The sequence below is a fragment of the Neoarius graeffei genome, chromosome 15 (genome assembly GCF_027579695.1).
Source record: "Neoarius graeffei isolate fNeoGra1 chromosome 15, fNeoGra1.pri, whole genome shotgun sequence".
Classification (NCBI taxonomy): Eukaryota; Metazoa; Chordata; class Actinopteri; order Siluriformes; family Ariidae; genus Neoarius; species Neoarius graeffei.
Window position 1 is genome coordinate 73,824,757 of NC_083583.1, and position 21,844 is coordinate 73,846,600.

The window sequence follows — 21,844 nt, forward strand, 5'->3', positions numbered from 1 at the left end:
TCTATCTATCTATCTATCTATCTATCTATCTATCTATCTATCTATAAATGCAGTTTAATTAATGTCTATTGTTTTTCTGCTTAACATAATTTATCTTCTTGTCCAATCTGCTATGTCTCTCTGTTTTAGTTTATCTATCCATTTCAAGTCAAGTCTGTTTATTTGTAACACACTTTTAATAACATACAGAAAATTAAAGACTTTAAACATTTGAGCTAATTTTATCCCTAATAAATGTATTGGGGTAAATTTTCAGTATTTTCTTTTTCACTCTGCCTGAGTTTTATGCCCAAATCAACCCTTCCCATTTATTTTTCTCTCTATTTCTCTTTCCTCTTTTTTCTTTCATTCCAATCCATAACAGCAGAATTTAATCATTATTGTTTTAATTATCTAGTTTTGGAAAGACACAGACACATGAAGTGGATGCAGAAAAACGTGTAACCAAGGACTAATAAAGGGCTTTTAAAGTCAAAAGTGTGTTTCTCCGTTCACCTCTTCCCCCTTTTCAACGTGATGTGCAGTGTGTAGCAGCCCCCCCCCCCCCCCCCCCCACACACACACATACACACTGCCCATCATTACTAGGCTCATTATTTACATTTTGACTACATATAATTTTTTTCCCTTAAATTTCATAATATACACTACCGTTCAAAAGTTTGGGGTCACCCAGACAATTTTGTGTTTTCCATGAAAAGTCACACTTTTATTTCCCACCATAAGTTGTAAAATGAATAGAAAATATAGTCAAGACATTTTTCTGGCCATTTTGAGCATTTAATCGACCCCACAAATGTGATGCTCCAGAAACTCAATCTGCTCAAAGGAAGGTCAGTTTTATAGCTTCTCTAAAGAGCTAAACTGTTTTCAGCTGTGCTAACATGATTGTACAAGGGTTTTCTAATCATCCATTAGCCTTCTGAGGCAATGAGCAAACACATTGTACCATTAGAACACTGGAGTGAGAGTTGCTGGAAATGGGCCTCTATACACCTATGGAGATATTGCACCAAAAACCACACATTTGCAGCTAGAATAGTCATTTAGCACATTAGCAATGTATAGAGTGGATTTCTGATTAGTTTAAAGTGATCTTCATTGAAAAGAACAGTGCTTTTCTTTCAAAAATAAGGACATTTCAAAGTGACCCCAAACTTTTGAACAGTAGTGTATTATTAATTAAATAATCTCTCTAAAATGGTGAAATGGAATGTAAAAAGAGTGACGTATTTGATTGTGTGATTTTTTTTTTAGTGGATTCAGCAATAAAAGCTGCTCAGTGGACATACATTCACTGGCCACTTTATTAGGAACACCCATCCATCCACCTGCTGTTCTGTAATCAGCCGATCCCTCGACAGCAGCACGATGCATCCAATCACGCAGATACAAATCAAGAGCTTCGGTTAATGTTCACAATGTTCAAACATCAGAATGGGAAAAATTGTGATCTCAGAGTGAAGTGTGACTTTCTTTCTTTCACTGTGGTATGGGAGTTGGTTTGAGTCAGATGAGTATTTTTGGTTTGAGTATTTCAGAAACTGTTGATCTCCTCCTGGGGTTTTCACACACAACAGTCTCTAGAGTTTACACAGAATGGTGCAGAAAACAAAAACCATCACTGAGTGAGTGAGCGACAGTTCTGTGGGCGGAAACGAACGCCTTGCCAAAGGAAAATGGACAGATTGGTTTGAGCTTTTTTTGCCAGGAAGGAAAAACACTATCGTTCAAAAGTTTGGGGTCACTTTGAAATGTCCTTATTTTTGAAAGAAAAGCACTGTTCTTTTCAATGAAGATCACTTTAAACTAATCAGAAATCCACTCTATACATTGCTAATGTGGTAAATGACTATTCTAGCTGCAAATGTGTGGTTTTTGGTGCAATATCTCCATAGGTGTATAGAGGCCCATTTCCAGCAACTCTCACTCCAGTGTTCTAATGGTACAATGTGTTTGCTCATTGCCTCAGAAGGCTAATGGATGATTAGAAAACCCTTGTACAATCATGTTAGCACAGCTGAAAACAGTTGAGCTCTTTAGAGAAGCTATAAAACTGACCTTCCTTTGAGCAGATTGAGTTTCTGGAGCATCACATTTGTGGGGTCGATTAAATGCTCAAAATGGCCAGAAAAATGTCTCGACTATATTTTCTATTCATTTTACAACTTATGGTGGGAAATAAAAGTGTGACTTTTCATGGAAAACACAAAATTGTCTGGGTGACCCCAAACTTTTGAACGGTAGTGTAGTAACTCATATAAGTAACTTTTTACAACCGTGGTGAGCAGAAAAGCATTAGAGCATGCAACATCAGAAGAACACACTGAGTTCCACTCCTTCAGCCAAGAACAGGGATCTTAGAACCAACAAGAAGTTCCTATTAAAGTGGTTGGTGAGTGTATTTAGTGAAGCTGCAGTGAGAGTCATGCGCCTTCTAGCGGTCATTTGGAGAACTGCAGCTCAAAATCAGTGCCATTGGCGACATCTGATGTCAAACCGGGGATTTGCACCTAAAACCGGCCAGATTTGCAATTTTACTGACTTTGTTTCAATTTCATTTGGCGTTAATAATTAGCATGATCATTTTTAAAGCAAACAAATTAATGTTGATAGTTTATAAATGACACCAAGGACCACAGTAGTATGTGAAGCACTAGGCTGTTTGATAGAAACCTTCTGAGATACACCTACAGTGGTGCTTGAAAGTTTGTGAACCCTTTAGAATTTTCTATATTTCTGCATAAATATGACCCAAAACATCATCAGATTTTCACACAAGTCCTAAAAGTAGATAAAGAGAACCCAGTTAAACAAATGAGACAAAGATATTATACTTGGTCATTTATTTATTGAGGAAAATCATCCAATATTACATATCTGTGAGTGGCAAAAGTATGTGAACCTTTGCTTTCAGTATCTGGTGTGACCCCCTTGTGCAGCAATAACCGCAACTAAACGTTTGCGGTAACTGTTGATCAGTCCTGCACACCAGCTTGGAGGAATTTTAGCCCGTTCCTCCGTACAGAACAGCTTCAACTCTGGGATGTTGGTGGGTTTCCTCACATGAACTGCTCGCTTCAGGTCCTTCCACAACATTTCAATTGGATTAAAGTCAGGACTTTGACTTGGCCATTCCAAAACATTAACTTCATTCTTCTTTAACCATTCTTTGGTAGAACGACTTGTGTGCTTAGGGTCATGTTTATGCAGAAATATAGAAAATTCTAAAGGGTTCACAAAATTTCAAGCACCACTGTACTTACATTTCAAAATTTGGAAAATTTCAAATCTTCATTTTCTGCAGGAATATTTGGCCATAAAGTACGTAACTGTTTATTGATAGGAATTATTAGATGGATTACACCCAGGAATTGTTATTTGCTTTATGCACCACACTCAGCAATAAATAAAGTAGTATATAGTGTAAAAAGTGCTGAATATAATCGTGCATTTTTACACAGTTATAACTATTTTCTGTGTATTTTATTTGTAATTTTATCTTTATAATTTGCGTTGAGCTTGAAATTTAGTGTTACATTTAGTGGCTGTGTTTGTAAAACATGAATGATATATAAAAGCTATTGTGCCATATTTTCTGTTTTATTTTTAATTATTTTTCAATTTGTTGAATCGACATCTGATCGATTAGAAAGGATTAGTACTCAACCTGTAGGAAGGGATAGTTATTAAGCCATTTCTGTCTATAATGCATGTATTTCAAATGAATAACATTTTCTTGAACATTATTAAGTAAATCATATCCCTTCTACTGTAGTGATATGCTTATCTGTGACGGGTTAATATCAGTCAGTAAGGATATAGGGAGGGAAATTAAAAAAGCTTGTTAAGATGCACACAGTGAGAATGATTTCTTGAGATTGAAAGTATTTGGAGTGCACTTGAAATTATTTGTTTATTAGTCAATAGCTAATGTTTGTGACTTAAACATTAGTTGCTTTTATCAAAACTGCAGAAAGGAAAAGACCAACAGATGGACTCATAGCTCCAAGTAAATGAAGAATTAGGTCATTATATAGTTACAGTTTCACTATTAGTAAATATGTAAATGTGTAAATATGTAATCATATTTACACATTCATATTAATGCGTTCTTAATATGATTCATACTTAAATTTGACCTACACTTTATCAATAACTTCACCACTTACCTGCACCATTTTTGATCATTTTAAATGGTCTTTGGAAGTATTGTCCTAGAAATGGATATGATAAGCTTTTTCCCTTTTGAAGTCCCCTATTTATATGACAGCATTGAACACCACTCAACATGTTTTTTTTTTCCAGCTCTAATATTAAATTTACAGCCATCTGCTCTCTTTTAGCCACATAATATATCTTTGGTGGTTCTTATTCTTCTGCTTTTCCTGTGTGACAGATTCCTGTATCATTCGAGACAGAAACATCACCTCCATTAAGAACACTACATTTTGTTTATCTGCGAATGCTGCTGGGAGTTTAAGCAAGCTGTTAAATATCACCACGGAAAACAGAACTTATGTCAGCCCCAGTGAAGAATATTTCAAGTGAGGGATTGTTAAACCACTTTGGATTAAAAAACAAACAAACAAACAAATAATTTGTAGGTAAAAAATTAGAATGAAGTGAAATTCTTAAATGGACTCATGTTTATACACTCTAAAATATTTCAGCCTTGTTTAGTTATGTCCACTTACTTTTTCTCTTCAACTCAATGAGCTCTGAAAAGTGTTTTAATTTGAACTAATCTGTGCAAGTTTTCAAAGGTTAGACTTAAATTACTTAGTTGTCTTGACTAATTGAGACTTTTTCTGAGTTGAAACAAAGATAATTGTCAAATTGAGTTAACTTGCATTTTCAAGGCAGCAGGTGAACTTGCATTTCCAAGTTAAGCCAATTTGAAATGTTTTACAGTGTATGAATCTTGAATACATGGGAGTAGGCTACAGTTTTCTTGAAATTGTATGTGCTGAAATTGTCCTTGCATTTCCCCCCCTCCTATTAGATATAATGTGTTGCACATTTCCAAAGGGATTGAGTATCCAGGAGATATCCGCTGGGCCTTGGCCGCTTGTCTTTTTCTGGCATGGCTCATTGTGTATGCTTCCCTGGCTAAAGGAATCAAGTCATCAGGAAAGGTAAAAAGGCCAGCCAATTAATTCTCTTTAAAACCACTAAATCAGTCTTCATTGCTAATTAATTACTTTACAGCCAGTTTTCATTACTGTCAAAGTTGCGATTTGTAAATAAATAGTTTTCAAGGTGTACACTGCCCCTTTGTGTCCATTAGGTGTCACTGCAGTGACTGACTCCCATGGTTGAAATGACTCATCTCATCTCATTATCTGTAGCCGCTTTATCCTGTTCTACAGGGTCGCAGGCAAGCTGGAGCCTATCCCAGCTGACTACGGGCGAAAGGCGGGGTACACCCTGGACAAGACGCCAGGTCATCACAGGGCTGACATATAGACACAGACAACCATTCACACTCACATTCACACCTACGGTCAATTTAGAGTCACCAGTTAACCTAACCTGCATGTCTTTGGACTGTGGGGGAAACCGGAGCACCCGGAGGAAACCCATGCAGACACGGGGAGAACATGCAAACTCCACACAGAAAGACCCTCTCCGGCCACGGGGCTCGAACCCGGACCTTCTTGCTGTGAGGCAACAGCGCTAACCACTACACCACCGTGCCACCCCTGGTTGAAATGTGCAATTGTGAAATATGATAATACTGACATGTTGATGTGTACAGATGAATATAAAATATATTCTAAGCACAGACTTATTTTTAATTCCTGTTTAACAACAACAAAAAAAAAAGTCAGTGCTTTTGGAATATAGGACTTTGGGACTGTGTGGGAAATAAATGGCCATATTAGAACATTAGAAGCAAGCAACTGTTCTAATGTTCTAATATTTGGCATCTCAGCCATTACATAAGAAATCTGTGCTGCTTATTTATGTTGTTCATTGTCATTTGTTTGAGAAGATAGAAGCTGAGGCCTTACTTTATGGTCTTATTTTGCCTAATTTGATATAAGTTGGCTACTAGTGAGCATCTTCACCATCCCCAGCCTGATCCTGAGCTCTGTCTGTGTGGAGTTTTGGTGCATGACATCCCAGTGTCTAAAAAAGCTGCCAGTAGGTGGCAGGTTATGATAAATTACCCTAAGTGTGAATGTGTGTATGTGGTGCCTGGCAATAGATTGGCATCCCATCCAGGATGTGCCCCCGCCTCCAACACGTGTCCTGAGTTTCTGGAAGAGGTTCTGGATCCACTGCGATGTTGTGTTAAATTAATATTGTGTTAAGAGAATATTCTAGAGCTCTAGAATATTATTTCCTTTAAGGCAATGTTAGGTAGGTGCTAAAGGAATGGTGTGTTAGCATTAGCACTGGCAGACTCTTTATTATATCTTTATTATAACTTTAAATTTAATCACATTAATTGCCTTTAGTCATACTAATCATGCCAATGGGCGGTCAGTTTAAACTTTGGCAGCAAGTACGGTATGTTGGCATTCTTTACTCGGCCCTTAAACAAAGTTAGTGCTCTAGCATTGACAATGTCAGGTGGGAGACAGTTCCACACTGGTATGCAGCGAGCAAAAAAAGAGTACTTGGACGAGTCGATAGTAGCAGGTACAGTGGTGCTTGAAAGTTTGTGAACCCTTTAGAATTTTCTATATTTCTGCATAAATATGACCTAAAACATCATCAGATTTTCACACAAGTCCTAAAAGTAGATAAAGAGAACCCAGTTAAACAAATGAGACAAAAATATTATACTTGGTCATTTAATTATTGAGGAAAATTATCCAATATTACATATCTGTGAGTGGCAAAAGTACCGGTATGTGAACCTCTAGGATTAGCAGTTAATTTGAAGGTGAAATTAGAGTCAGGTGTTTTCAATCAATGGGATGACAATCAGGTGTGAGTGGGCACCCTGTTTTATTTCAAGAACAGGGATCTATCAAAGTCTGATCTTCACAACACATGTTTGTGGAACTGTATCATGGCATGAACAAAGGAGATTTCTGAGGACCTCAGAAGAAGCGTTGTTGATGCTCATCAGGCTGGAAAAGGTTGCAAAACCATCTCTAAAGAGTTTGGACTCCACCAATCCACAGTCAGACAGACTGTGTACAAATGGAGGACATTCAAGACCATTGTTACCCTCAGGAGTGCTCAACCAACAAAGATCACTCCAAGAGCAAGGCGTGTAATCGTCAGTGAGGTCACAAAGGACCCCAGGGTAACTTCTAAGCAACTGAAGGCCTCTCTCACATTGGCTAATGTTCATGAGTCCACCATCAGGAGAACACTGAACAATGATGGTGTGCATGGCAGGGTTGCAAGGAGAAAGCCACTGCTCTCCAAAAAGAACATTGCTGCTTATCTGCAGTTTGCTAAAGATCACGTGGACAAGCCAGAAGTATACTGGAAAAATGTTTTGCGGATGGATGAGACCAAAATAGAACTTTTTGGTTTAAATGAGAAGCGTTATGGTTGGAGAAAGGAAAACACTGCATTCCAGCATAAGAACCCTATCCCATCTGTGAAACATGGTGGTGGTAGTATCATGGTTTGGGCCTGTTTTGCTGCATCTGGGCCAGGACGGCTTGCCATCATTGATGGAACAATGAATTCTGAATTATACCAGCGAATTCTAAAGGAAAATGTCAGGATATCGGTCCATGAACTAAATCTCAAGAGAAGGTGAGTCATGCAGCAAGACAACGACCCTAAGCACACAAGTCATTCTACCAAAGAATGGTTAAAGAAGAATAAAGTTAATGTTTTGGAATGGCCAAGTCAAAGTCCTGACCTTAATCCAATGGAAATGTTGTGGAAGGACCTGAAGTGAGCAGTTCATGTGAGGAAACCCACCAACGTCCCAGAGTTGAAGCTGTTCTGTATGGAGGAATGGGCTAAAATTCCTCCAAGCTGGTGTGCAGGACTGATCAACAGTTACCGGAAACGTTTAGTTGCAGTTATTGCTGCACAAGGGGGTCACACCAGATACTGAAAGCAAAGGTTCACATACTTTTGCCACTCACAGCTATGTAATATTGGATAATTTTCCTCAATCAATAAATGACCAAGTATCATATTTTTGTCTCATTTGTTTAACTGGGTTCTCTTTATCTACTTTTAGGACTTGTGTGAAAATCTGATGATGTTTTGGGTCATATTTATGCAGAAATATAGAAAATTCTAAAGGGTTCACAAACTTTCAAGCATCACTGTCGAAGCTTGTATGTCTTCCAGTGTGTCTTTCTGGTACAGGAGGTATTAATAGACATGCCACTAGGAAAAGGTAAATCAACTAAGTTATCCTGGATCTTTTAAAAGAGAGAAAGGTCTGTCAGTGTCCTTCACTCTTGAAGTGATGATCAGTGAAACTCGTTAAGTAAAGAAGACACACTTGTAGGTCTCTGACAGTCGTTGAACAAGAATCTGGCTGCACACTTTTGAACTGATTCTTCAGTTGTAATTCCCTTTACGGTATAAGGGCTCCAAGCTGTACAAGCATACTCAGTCATGGGTCATAAAAGGGCTTGATATGCATGTTCTTTAACTTTACACAGAGTAGAGTAGATATTACATTGTAAGACAGTAAACCCGCAATTTGCCGTCTTTTGTACTTCCTCACATTGTTTAGTCCAGTTCAGCGTACACGATATGTATACCCCAAGGTGCTGATGAAATCTAACTCCTTCTATATTGGTATTACATCGGTTGTAGGTGAACTCAGATGTATTCTTTTTCAATGTTATACGTAAAATGTGACACTTTTTTGGCGCAAATCTCATCTGCCAACGAGAAGCGCAAGCCTCCAGGAGTTGAAGGTCTTTCTGGAGGATAAGGTGGTCATCAGGTGTTTTGATTTTCTTGTAGATAACTGTGTCATCAGCAAATAGTTTAATCGATGATTGCATAACTTCTGATAGGTTGTTTATGTAGATGAGAAATAAGACCAGGCCCAAAACAGTTCCTTGGGGAATGCCAGACTTGACCGGAGACTGGTTGGAGCAAGTACCATTGACTACTACACGCTGATGACATTCAGTAAGGAAATCTTTGAGCCAAAGCTGTAGGTTACCACGAATTTCATCGTAATCAGCTTTGCCAAGCAACCGCTGGTGTGGAACAGAATTAAATGCTTTAGCGAAGTCTAAAAAAACAACATCAGTTTGACCATGCTCGTTAAGTACCTTTCACCACTCGTGAGCCAGTGAAATCAATTGAGTCTCACAGGAAAGTCCTCTTTGGAACCCATACTGAAATTTAGATATGGTTGAATTTGAACAGAAGAAAGCACAAACTTGGCTGCATATCATGTGCTCAAGGACTTTATAGACTAGTGATGTCAAAGAAATCACTCTGTACTACATTGTGTCATAACTCCTGGGATGCCTGGGATGGTATGGCATACTTGGACAGTGTTAGGATATGAGGAAAATACAAGATCAAGGAGTCATCCAGAAGCTGCTCTTGTCTGGCCGTTAACAAACTGGGTTAATCCATAATTGGTTGCGATCTCCAAGAGGCGAGAATCACATACATTATGTCATAAGTTCTTGTGTAGACATAATTCAGGCCAATTTATAGCCCCACAGTTGAAATCTCCACAAAGAACAATAAGAGGGAACTTAGCAGCTTGACTGAAGATGTTCCCCAAGGAGTCATCCAAAAAGTCTAGATGTTAGGTATTGGATGAAGGGGGATGGTAGAAGCTTGATACATAGAGCTTTTTTGACTTCGCAAATTGCAGTGATGCCCAAATAATCTCACGTCCTCAACCATTAGAAGACATTCTTCCAAGGCAGTCAGATCATTTTTGACAGCAATAAAAACAACACCTCCTGACAATGTTCAATCTTTTCTGTAAGCCTCATAAGTTTCAAGAAATACAGAATAGGTAGGCACTGAGGCGTCGATTTTAGACTCACACCATCTGGCTGGTGGAGTGCAATCATAGAATGGAACTCGGCTTTCTTGTTCACACCTTTCAGACCATTACAATTCAGAGAGAGTATTTTTAGCTTACGCTTTCAGCATAGGAGTGGATGTGTATAACGGTGATCCAATATCACTGCTACTGGTGTCACAATTCACGAGCAGAAAAAAGCTGTTGCCATCTCAGTTTCATTCAGGAGAAATGTGGAAAAATTTGGGGAAAATACATAAATTACATAGCCACATGAAGTTCAAACTGTCCCCATATCTTTCATAAGATTGAGCAGACATTGATATGCATTTAGCATGAAACCAATTATAACACTTGTCACGTTGGATGGCTTTCTGGTTGGATTGCTTTCTGGCTGCTTTTTTGCAAATACAGCATGGGTTCGTAATTGGACCAGGATTGATAACAGAACAATCAGATGTAATGATTAACAATAGCGGGATTGACCCATGCGACAAGCCAAGGTTTGAGCCAGGCATAAGACTGTGACAGTAACATGACAATGAGCTAATATATACAAATACATAGGTTGCCTTTGGGGCAACACGGTGGTGTAGTGGTTCGTACTTTTGCCTCACAGCAAAGAGGTTCCAGGTTCGAACCTCATGGGCCTTTCTGTGTGGTGTTTGCATGTTCTCCCTGTGTCTGTGTGGGTTTCCTCTGGGTGCTCTGGTTTCCCCCACAAATCCAAAGACATACAGTTAGGCTAATTGGCTACTCTAAATTGTCCATGACCAAAAGCAGTGCAGCAGAGGAGTGGCTAGCTGGCTGTACTTACTTAGCCAAAAAAACCCTAGGAAAGGGACCCAACCCAGAATACACTGGACAGGCGAAGAAAAAGAAGATGGTTGACTTCAGTTGACTGACTTTGAACGAGCTTGACTTGAACTTGATCTTGGTAAGTAAAATACTTGAATTTTGAAGTGAAGGGTCTTCATCAGGCATAAAATGTTCTTAAAGACCGTCAAAACGAGTATCAGAGTGATGATGGATATTCTAAAGGCCATTGCTGCGAATGGTCAAAAATGATGATTTTTACATAGCGACAAACAAGTTGGTCTTCCAGAGTTTCCAGAACGGTGTTTCTTCACTTGCTTTCCACATTATTTTCATTTTTATTCACGCTCAGACTCTCGCAGACTCAACACTCTGGCACGAATAAATGCGTCCCCACATGCTTTCGCCTTCACATCGTCTTCTGTCTCCAGCGCCATGAATATAAAAGTGCAGCAAACTTGATTACTCACTTTTGGTTCTCTTTCTTTCGCCAACACAAATTGTTGTTAAGCACTCGCGCAAGGGCGCCGCCATCTTTTCACACAGCCAGAATGCACCACCCCGCTGATGGGACTCATGAAATTACATATTTCAATTTCAAAACTCTCAAGTAGGTAAAAAGTTATATAAGAGATTTATGAATAATAGTGGATTAGAATGTATTAGTGGTACCGTAGATAATTGAGGGGAAAAAAACATTTTTGTGATCGACATAATACTGAACCTGACTGTAAAGCACTATTTATTCTGTATGATAAAATATGATCAGCATGTGTTTTATTATTATGTACTCTATGAGTTGTCAGCTGCATATTGTTGCATATATGTTGTATGTTCTTACCCTGAGTCACATTTCAGTTTATGCACATTTGATAAATAAAGAGCTTCCTCTTCTCACCTGTTGATTTCTAAACAGGAATCGGTAATTATTAAACATGTTTAGCATTTGTTTCTTTTTGTGTTTCCTTCACAGGTGGTGTATTTTACAGCCACCTTTCCATATGTGGTTTTGGTGATTTTGTTGATCCGTGGTGTGACGCTGCCTGGTGCTGGATCTGGTATCCTTTATTTCATTACACCGAAATGGGAAAAACTCAATGATGCCAAAGTAAGAGACAGACTGACATGCCACAAATTTCACAGCATCAGTAGAATGTTAGCACATTATGGCCCTATTAATATATAAATAAATGATCTCTCTCTCTCTCTCTCTCTCTCTCTCTCTCAGGTATGGAAGGATGCTGCCACTCAGATCTTCTTTTCCCTCTCTGCAGCGTGGGGAGGATTAATCACTCTCTCTTCATACAATAAATTTCATAACAACTGTTATAGGTATGTTTTATTGATTAATTTAATTAAATTAGATAGTAATTAATTAACCAATTAATTCTAATTGGTTGATTTCAGCCCACAGTATGCAACTGTATGTTTTGGATATGCAGTCCATTAAGACTGAAGTACTTTTTTGTAGATGATCCATTTAATGGAAAAAATAAGACAACCAAACTAAAATGTTTTTTATATATATATATATATATATATATATATATATATATATATATATATATATATATACACACAGTGGTGCTTGAAAGTTTGTGAACCCTTTAGAATTTTCTATATTTCTGCATAAATATGACCTAAAACATCATCGGATTTTCACACAAGTCCTAAAAGTAGAGAAAGAGAACCCAGTTAAACAAATGAGACAGAAATATTATACTTGCTCATTTATTTATTGAAGAAAATGATCCAATATTACATATCTGTGAGTGGCAAAAGTATGTGAACATTTGCTTTCGGTATATGGTGTGACCCCCTTGTGCAGCGATAACTGCAACTAAATGTTTGCGGTAACTGTTGATCAGTCCTGCACACCGGCTTGGAGGAATTTTAGCCCATTCCTCCATACAGAACAGCTTCAACTCTGGGATGTTGGTGGGTTTCCTCACATGAACTGCTCACTTCAGGTCCTTCCACAACATTTTGATTGGATTAAAGTCAGGACTTTGACTTGGCCATTCCAAAACATTAACTTTATTCTTCTTTAACCATTCTTTGGTAGAATGACTTGTGTGCTTAGGGTCATTGTCTTGCTGCATGACCCACCTTCTCTTGAGATTCAGTTCATGGACAGATGTCCTGACATTTTCCTTTAGAATTCGCTGGTATAATTCAGAATTCATTGTTCCATCAATGATGGCAAGCCATCCTGGCCCAGATGCAGCAAAACAGGCCCAAACCATGATACTACCACCACCATGTTTCACAGATGGGATAAGGTTCTTATGCTGGAATGCAGTGTTTTCCTTTCTCCAAACATAACGCTTCTCATTTAAACCAAAAAGTTCTATTTTGGCCTCATCCGTCCACAAAACATTTGTCCAATAGCCTTCTGGCTTGTCAACATGATCTTTAGCAGACTGTAGACAAGCAGCAATGTTCCTTTTGGAGAGCAGTGGCTTTCTCCTTGCAGCCCTGCCATGCACACCATTGTTGTTCAGTGTTTTCCTGATGGTGGACTCATGAACATTAACATTAGCCAATGTGAGAGAGGCCTTCAGTTGCTTAGAAGTTACCCTGGGGTCCTTTGTGACCTCGCCGACTATTACACGCCTTGCTCTTGGAGTGATCTTTGTTGGTCGCCCACTCCTGGGGAGGGTAACAATGGTCTTGAGTTTCCTCCATTTGTACACAGTCTGTCTGTCTGTGGATTGGTGGAGTCCAAACTCTTTAGAGATGGTTTTGTAATGTTTTCCAGCCTGATGAGCATCAGCAACACTTTTTCTGAGGTCCTCAGAAATCTCCTTTGTTCGTGCCATGATACACTTCCACAAACATGTGTTGTGAAGCTCAGACTTTGATAGATCCTTGTTCTTTAAATAAAACAGGGTGCCCACTCACACCTGATTGTCATCCCATTGATTGAAAACACCTGACTCTAATTTCACCTTCAAATTAACTGCTAATCCTAGAGGTTCACATACTTTTGCCACTCACAGATATGTAATATTGGATCATTTTCCTCAATAAATAAATGACCAAGTATAATATTTTTGTCTCATTTGTTTAACTGGGTTCTCTTTATCTACCTTTAGGACTTGTGTGAAAATCCAATGATGTTTTAGGTCATACTTACGCAGAAATATAGAAAATTCTAAAGGGTTCACAAACTTTCAAGCACCACTGTGTATATATATATATATATAACAGTACAGTTTGATGTTAGCATCGGGGAATCATTGTTAGATTAACATTAAAGGAATATTATTCAAGTAATATCATGTTAGTGTTGTTAGTGTTATGGAAACCTCATCTTAATCTAAGGGAATAATTACTTACCACGTGTTTTGTTTGAGCTGAAAGAAGTCTTGCTTTTGCTCAAGAGTTTGACACTTTTCCCCACTAAACATGGCAAAGAACCATCTACTTTCACAGAAAGAGGCCAATGAAAATGATCAAGCACAGATGCTTCTTTACACCATGTTAGCAAAAAAAGCTAGCATATCATGTCATTCATGTTCCACTCAGTGTTTCAAACAAAACTCTACAGCCTTTTTAAATGGGGTTGCTGTGAGTTTTTTTTTCTTTTTTCAATCCAGTAATCACTGGATTATAGTCACTGGCTCACTCATCCACAAGGCCACATTGGGCTCACACAATATGTTGTCATGCAACCTATTGCCATGTCATGTTTTTCTTACATGTTATATAAAACAGTCCCTGTAGGAAGGGTAGTACTCTAGGAACCATGCAGTGTACTGGATCTAAATGATGTAGTTCAAACCATTAGTAGAACTGTTTCCATCTGAGAGCATACAAGGCCCATGTACTAGTCAAAAAATGTCAAAGTCCTTCCCGCACCATTCATGGTGCATTTGGTGGCGCCAATCTCCATTTCAGATGGAGATGGCCTTATAACCCTTCCAGCTTGATAAGCAGCAACAATTGCTTCTTTGAGGTCATAGCTAATGTATTTCTTCTTGACATGATGTAGACACACACCTGAACACTCCAAAACACTGCCAAAACTGCCAAACATTTTGCTTTCATAGAGGTAGTCACACTTTTTGATGTGGAACTAGTTTTTGATGTTACTAAAGAACTGCTGGGGTGTAGTATTCTCAACCTGCTCTTCACTCCAAGGAGCAAACCACAGGCACAGCAAACCTGGCCAAGAGTGCAAAATTTTTTCTGTCTCCTTCAATTCTATGCTTTATTCATCAGTACCTAAATAACAATTGAGTGGTTCTCACCAACTTCTATAAACAAATAAATAAACCCAGGTGGGAAAAAATAAGTACACCCTTCCTAGTTCCACAGTCATTAAGAGAGTAATTAGCAGCCAGGTGTTACTAAAGAAATGCACAAGATTAGTTTATCATCAAAAAGTGTAACTACCTCTATGAAAGCAGAATTTTTGGCAGTGTTTTGGAGTGCTCAGGTGTGTGTCTACATCATGTCAAGAAGAAATACATTAGCTATGACCTCAAAGAAGCAATTGTTGCTGCTCATCAATCTGGAAGGGTTATAAGGCGATCTCCAAACAATTTTGAAACTCACCATTTTACAGTGAGAAGGACTGGAGAGCCTGTAAGTCTGAGTGAAGACAGTTGCAAATGCTCCCAGGAGTGGGCATCTCAACAAATTCAGTCCAAGGTCAGACTGTTTAATGGTCAGAGATATAAAGAATAACTAAAGAGGTACATCATGTGACCTACAGGCCCCTTTAAGCACATAAAATGTTTCTGTTCATGATTGCACAATCAGAAGAAGACTGAACAGGTATGCTTTTCATGGAAGGATGGCTAGAAAAACACCCTTCTCTGCAAAAACAATATGGCAGTACAACTACAACCAACCATAAAAGTTTTGGAATAATATCCTTTGGACTGATGAGACCAAGGTGGAGATGTTTGGTCATCATGCACAGTGCCATGTTTGGCAAAAAACAAACACAGCACATCACCCCCAAAACCCCATACCAATTATCAAACATGGTGGAGAAGGGGTGATTTGAGCAAGTTATGCAGCCACAGGTTCTGAGGAAACATGCAGCTTTTGAGACATCGATGAACTCCACTTTGTATGAGAATATTCTTGAGACAAATGTGAGGTCATCTGTCCAACAGTTTAATCAAATCAAAACCTCATTCATCTCATCTCATTATCTCAAGCCGCTTTATCCTTCTACAGGGTCGCAGGCAAGCTGGAGCCTATCCCAGCTGACTACGGGCGAAAGGCGGGGTACACCCTGGACAAGTCGCCAGGTCATCACAGGGCTGACACATAGACACAGACAACCATTCACACCTACGGTCAATTTAGAGTCACCAGTTAACCTAACCTGCATGTCTTTGGACTGTGGGGGAAACCGGAGCACCCGGAGGAAACCCACGCGGACACGGGGAGAACATGCAAACTCCACACAGAAAGGCCCTCGCCGGCCCCGGGGCTCGAACCCAGGACCTTCTTGCTGTGAGGCGACAGCGCTAACCACTACACCACCGTGCCGCCCCAAATCAAAACCTGAATGACTAAAGAGGACAAAAATGAAGGTGTTGGTATGACCAAGTCAAAGTCCAGACCTCAATCCCATTGAAATGCTGTGGAAGGATCTTAAGAGAGCTGTGCATCAAAGAATGCACTCAAACAGCAATGAAATGAAGCAATGTTGTAAAGCAGAGCAGATCAAAACTACTCCAAAATGAAGTGAGGCATTGATAAACTACCACAGAAAACATTTAATTCAAGTTATTATTGCTAAAATATTACTTATACATGGTACTTATTTTTTCCCCACCTGGTTTCTGAATGTTGGTTTACTTTTTGGGAAAAATGACTTTGTATTGAAATCTGTTTTGTTTTATCGTTGTTGTCACCTGAGGTTATTTCTTTGTTTATAGAACCTGGAGAGAACACCCTATTACATACATATTAAATAATTACATACTACAATTAATACTACAGCCCTGTGATCAGTGGCGGCTCCTGAATTTTTTTTCAGGGGGGGCAATTTTCCCCCGTTATGTCTACACGGACCATAAATGTCCACAGGACAGAAGTAAATTGACCTAGGTAGCAAGTCAATAGTCAACCAAACCCAGAAAAACACCACAGTGACTGGAGCCCTCAGTTTCGTCTTTGCCTCGTAGAGCTAACTCGAACACTCCACAAAATTTCACGCATTGGGTGAGCCGGTTTAATATGTGCCTGTTCTTGCTCACCTCATCGTTGTGGCGGCGAACTGCTAGCTTGTAGCCCTCATCCGATTGTGTAGTGATGTTCACTCTCCCAAAAGCCGAAAATTTCAGGCAGCTGCCCATGTGAATCTTTGATGACTCATGTTTTTTTTATTTTCTCTGACAAATGATGCATGTCCGAAACTCCAGTGACTGTCCAAGCAGTGCTGTCTGTGGAGCCACCTCCAGGGTGGAAAAGTAAGCAGGGGGAGCAGAAAACCGCTGAGGCGTCCTTGCAGCCAGCTCGCCAGGATTTGCGCTGGGACCATGTTGAAGTAAAACCTCGAGTATATGATTTCCCCCCCTTGTCGAAATTTGTTTTATGTTTAGATTTGGTCGAGGGGGGTCCAGCTTGTTTTGTTGCCAATTTAGCTCGATTTGATCGCTGACTAAATGGAACTTCTTTTAAGGACCGCACTGAATTGCTTTCCGCATCCATCTCACCTCAGAAACTGAGAGGATCGAATGCAACTTTGCCGCGCTTCGCAGTGACGTAAGCACGTTAGGGCACGCCCCCCCGGAACCCATAGAGATTGCATTGAAGTGTCAGTGAGGAGAAAAAAATATATTAACATGGGACTCTATCAGTGAACTCTTGGGCGATTTTCAGTGTGACTGAAATCGCCCCAAAGGGGTGGTACTCTAGAAGCAAGACCACCCTGATTGGACAATGATAGCCAGAGACAGATTAAAACGGCCTCGAGCAGCGCTGGTGAAAGTTTGTTTTAAAAAAAGAAAAAAACCTTTTTTTTTTTGCGTTTTGGCAGTGCGTCGCCCAATCGCCCTTATGCACCAGCCGCCCTTGCCTGTGATGACCTGGCGACTTGTCCAGGGTGTACCCCGCCTTTCGCCCGTAGTCAGCTGGGATAGTATGGTCTCTGGTAGCTAAAAACATAAAAATGAAGGAGGGTACACTTTGTTCTTCCCAAGACAGTATTTATTTGGGATTACAAGTAGGAGTCTGTGATCTAATTGCTGAATTCTATGCATTGTAGGCAGAATCAGTGGTAGAAGTGAAATGGGTACGGTGAGCAGTGAGGTCAGTTGTGGGCCAGTGTAGTTCTGCCAGGGAGAATCACTGTTTACTGTGAATGTATTTGGCCCACCAACACCCAGCCAAATATTTTACAAAGTTGGGATACCACTTCTGGGGCAGAAGCCACATATGTAGGCACATGGGCTGTCTTGATAGTGGTCCACTGCACCACCACTGGCAAGTGAGGTGCTCTCCGTGTGGCTAATTATGGGTAGGCTAATCTTCATGCAAGGTGAAACACACCATCCAATTCTGTGCTATTTTTAAAAATCTGTGTAAAATGTTAGCCATGTAACCAACAGCTCTTAATGTTCATGTTAAAAATGAAAATAAATAAATAAATAAATCAGGGATAAATGGAGGGCGGCACGGTGGTGTAGTGGTTAGCGCTGTCGCCTCACAGCAAGAAGGTCCGGGTTCGAGCCCCATGGCCGGCGAGGGCCTTTCTGTGCGGAGTTTGCATGTTCTCCCTGTGTCCGCGTGGGTTTCCTCCGGGTGCTCCGGTTTCCCCCACAGTCCAAAGACATGCAGGTTAGGTTAACTGGTGACTCTAAATTGAGCGTAGGTGTGAATGGTTGTCTGTGTCTATGTGTCAGCCCTGTGATGACCTGGCGACTTGTCCAGGGTGTACCCCACCTTTCGCCCGTAGTCAGCTGGGATAGGCTCCAGCTTGCCTGCGACCCTGTAGAACAGGATAAAGCGGCTACAGATGATGAGATGAGATGAGATGAGATTAGGGATAAATGGACTGACAGTGAAGTCCAGGCTTTAGTGAGCATTTATCCAATGGAGGAAATACAGCACAGTTTTGACGTGTCTAAGTGAAATATAACAATGTTTGTTAGCATTTCCTGCTAACATCACATTAGTAAGCTGGCTTAGCATGACATTAGCATTCCTACTGGAGGTGTGAATGCAAACAGAAAAAAGCCCTTGAAGGTATGTAGTTCTTGGGGGCTTCCCAGGGGATGGTTCCTCTCAATAAGTCCCTCGAAATGTTTGGTCTGAAAATGCCTAGTGATATTGATTGTAGGTTTTGTAGGCATTTTAGGCAATTGCTGGTGTTTGTTCCCAAAGCTTTGTGTATATTGTGCAGTTCATCTGTCTTGAGATGCTCGTATTACTTTTGTAATTATTTACATACTTAGACTCTGGAAAGTGCTTTATAAAATTTTATTTTGTCTTATAGATCCTTATTTTTCCTCCCAACAGGGACACTGTAATAGTGACATGTACAAACAGTGCTACCAGTATTTTTGCTGGTTTTGTGATTTTCTCTGTCATTGGCTTCATGGCTCATGAGCTTAAGGTGCCGATCGAGAGAGTGGCAGATGAAGGTAGGTCAATAAAGGGATAGTTTAGTTAAAAAACAAAACACACACATGAAAACTAACACAAACATTTTTCATTAATTTTGCATTGTGAGCTACATATAGCTAACAAATAATGTATGAAATTATCAATTAATTTCATGTTAATTATGTGCCAAAATTGTCACATTCTTGTGTAAAATCAAGTTTATGCATAAGGTATTAAGTATGTTGGTTAACTGTTTGGGATAGTTTGGGTTTAAAATTTAAATATATTGCCCATAAACTCACTTTCTGACACTGCATGCCACACTCAGTGCGTTTACATGCACATAGAGAAAATCGAATTTCTGCCGTAGCTCGACTGAAATTGAAGTTCTAAATGCCATGGAAACACCTTAGCTCGGCTGAAATCGAACCGAACTGGATTTCTCGTAATCGAGCTACGCGACCTAGATTATGCGATTGTAGCCGAGCTACTTAGTGCATGTAAACCCTATCGAGCTACGTAGTCAAGCTACTTACTTCAGCACTGCCCCTTCCGGAAGTGACGAGTGACGAGACCACAAGCGGGAAACACAACAGCCTCGGTCGGCATGACAACAGTAGTAGTAGCGAGCAAGTGCTGAGCTGCTTCGCTGTTGTCCATCTTCTCTCTCTCGATGTTGCTGTCCTCGTCGTCATTCTTCTTGTGAACACGGAATTGAGAACTTTGTTTATACTCTTGAATAGCTCTTCTTCATGACGACAACCGGAAGTGTACCAACACGATGGGGCGTGTAGCGCCACCTGTGGCTCGGGTGCACAATGTACCTAGGGTGACCACCGACATGGGTCTGTAAGTTAGGACACTTGTGTCCAAAAGTGAGGACACAGGCCCTAAAGTTAGGACACCGTCGCGTTCCGGGGGGGGGGTAAGAAAAACTTATAAAAAAACGTATGAAGTCAATATATATTTATTAACTTGGAACACCTATCAAAAAGAGAAATGTGGAAAATGATGGTCAAGACCATGTCAGCAAGAAACAAAACATCACTGTAAAGAGTTGTGTCCATCTATAGACACTGAAAAAACAGTCTTTGCCATGCCATAGGCCAACATATTTATTCACTTGAAAATGACCATCAAAAAGAAAAAAGAATGAAAAATCGAAAAATGAGTCAAGAAACATGTAGGCCTACTGTCATTTAGCCTGCTATACTGGCCTCGGCTTATCCACAGGAACTAAACTAAAAACAAAACATTGTTGTGTTCATTTATGCTCATCCAAAAAAAATCAAAAAGAAAAACATGAAAAATGACAGTCAACCATGTCATTTACATTTGGCCTATAACCTTGGCAATACATTTGGCATTCTCTCTGTGGCGGTCTGTGTCTGCGTGTCTGTCTATCGCACCTTTCCCTCTGCTCCCCACATCAATGTCAATGCAACAGAGCTTGCAGAAGGTGAAGTGTTCTCCTTTTTGGCTCTTGCCAACAAAACGATGCTCTAAGCACCAAGCATTTTTAAAGGATGTCTTTCGTTTCGGCATGAGTATTGTTCAACAGCATGCGTGCCAACATTCATAGGTTTTTCCGTACAAACATTTGCACTGCGCACGCAGCTCGGAGGAGCAAAAATCAGTCAATCGCGTGAGCGCAGCTTCTGAGTGACAGCAGCTTCCAGACAATCAGAGGCTGCAGAGGCTCCATCAGCTGCGTGCGCAGCGCGAATGTTTGTATACGAGAAATCCCTGTAGGCTATCTTTGCCTGTATGTCATCGCAGAATAGCAAGTGTAAATAATGGGCGGGGATTTGTGACGATTGATGCAATGGTGGCGGCTGAGGGTCCGAAATGAGGACAAAATGTAAAAAGTGAGGACGCGTGACAGACGTCCGGACAGACGGCTCTAAAACCGGACTGTCCGGACGAAATCCGGACGAATGGTCACCCTAAATGTACCTCACACAATAGCTCGATTTCCTTGTGTGCATGTAGAATTGGATTTCTCTGGCACCCCTGCTGGGACCCTTAGCTCAATTACCGACAGTAGCTCGATTTGGATGTGCATGTAAACGCACTGACTGTCACCTATGAAAATGGACACAATTGCATCACGTCTAGGTGAAAAAATGTAACTTTAGTGGCAAGTAATTTGAATCTGGAGTTACTTGATTTGGATATGTAAACATTTATGGGTTTTGGATTTATTTATTGAGCAGTTAAGCTGTGTTGCATCTGCTGCTGCCTGCAATACAAATGGCAATAGCAAGACAAAAGACTGACAGACCTTCCCACCTCTTCTTTTGGAACTATGTATGCTTTCCCACAGCTGGTTTATCCTTCTGCGTCCGTGGATTTGTGAGCATGGGAGGGTGTTGTGTATGGGCAGTGGCATAGGCGTCTCCCTTCATACTTTTGCATACAAGTGAAAGTGCCCACTAGGGGGCAGGAAATGAGAAATGAAATGAAAGTCTGGCATGTCACTGCAGACTGAATGGAGAAAAAAGG

At 40.1% G+C, this 21,844-nt stretch overlaps 1 protein-coding gene across 1 annotated transcript in view; it reads left to right on the forward strand.

The window, feature by feature from the left end:
• slc6a5 (solute carrier family 6 member 5) overlaps window positions 1–21,844 on the forward strand; it is a 49,128-nt gene that overhangs the window by 8,963 nt on the left and 18,321 nt on the right. Inside the window, exons 5-9 of the mRNA XM_060940704.1 lie at window positions 4,400–4,547; window positions 5,006–5,138; window positions 11,736–11,870; window positions 11,991–12,094; window positions 19,253–19,377. Of these exons, the coding sequence (XP_060796687.1) occupies window positions 4,400–4,547; window positions 5,006–5,138; window positions 11,736–11,870; window positions 11,991–12,094; window positions 19,253–19,377 (645 nt within the window). The remainder of the gene's footprint in view (window positions 1–4,399; window positions 4,548–5,005; window positions 5,139–11,735; window positions 11,871–11,990; window positions 12,095–19,252; window positions 19,378–21,844) is intronic.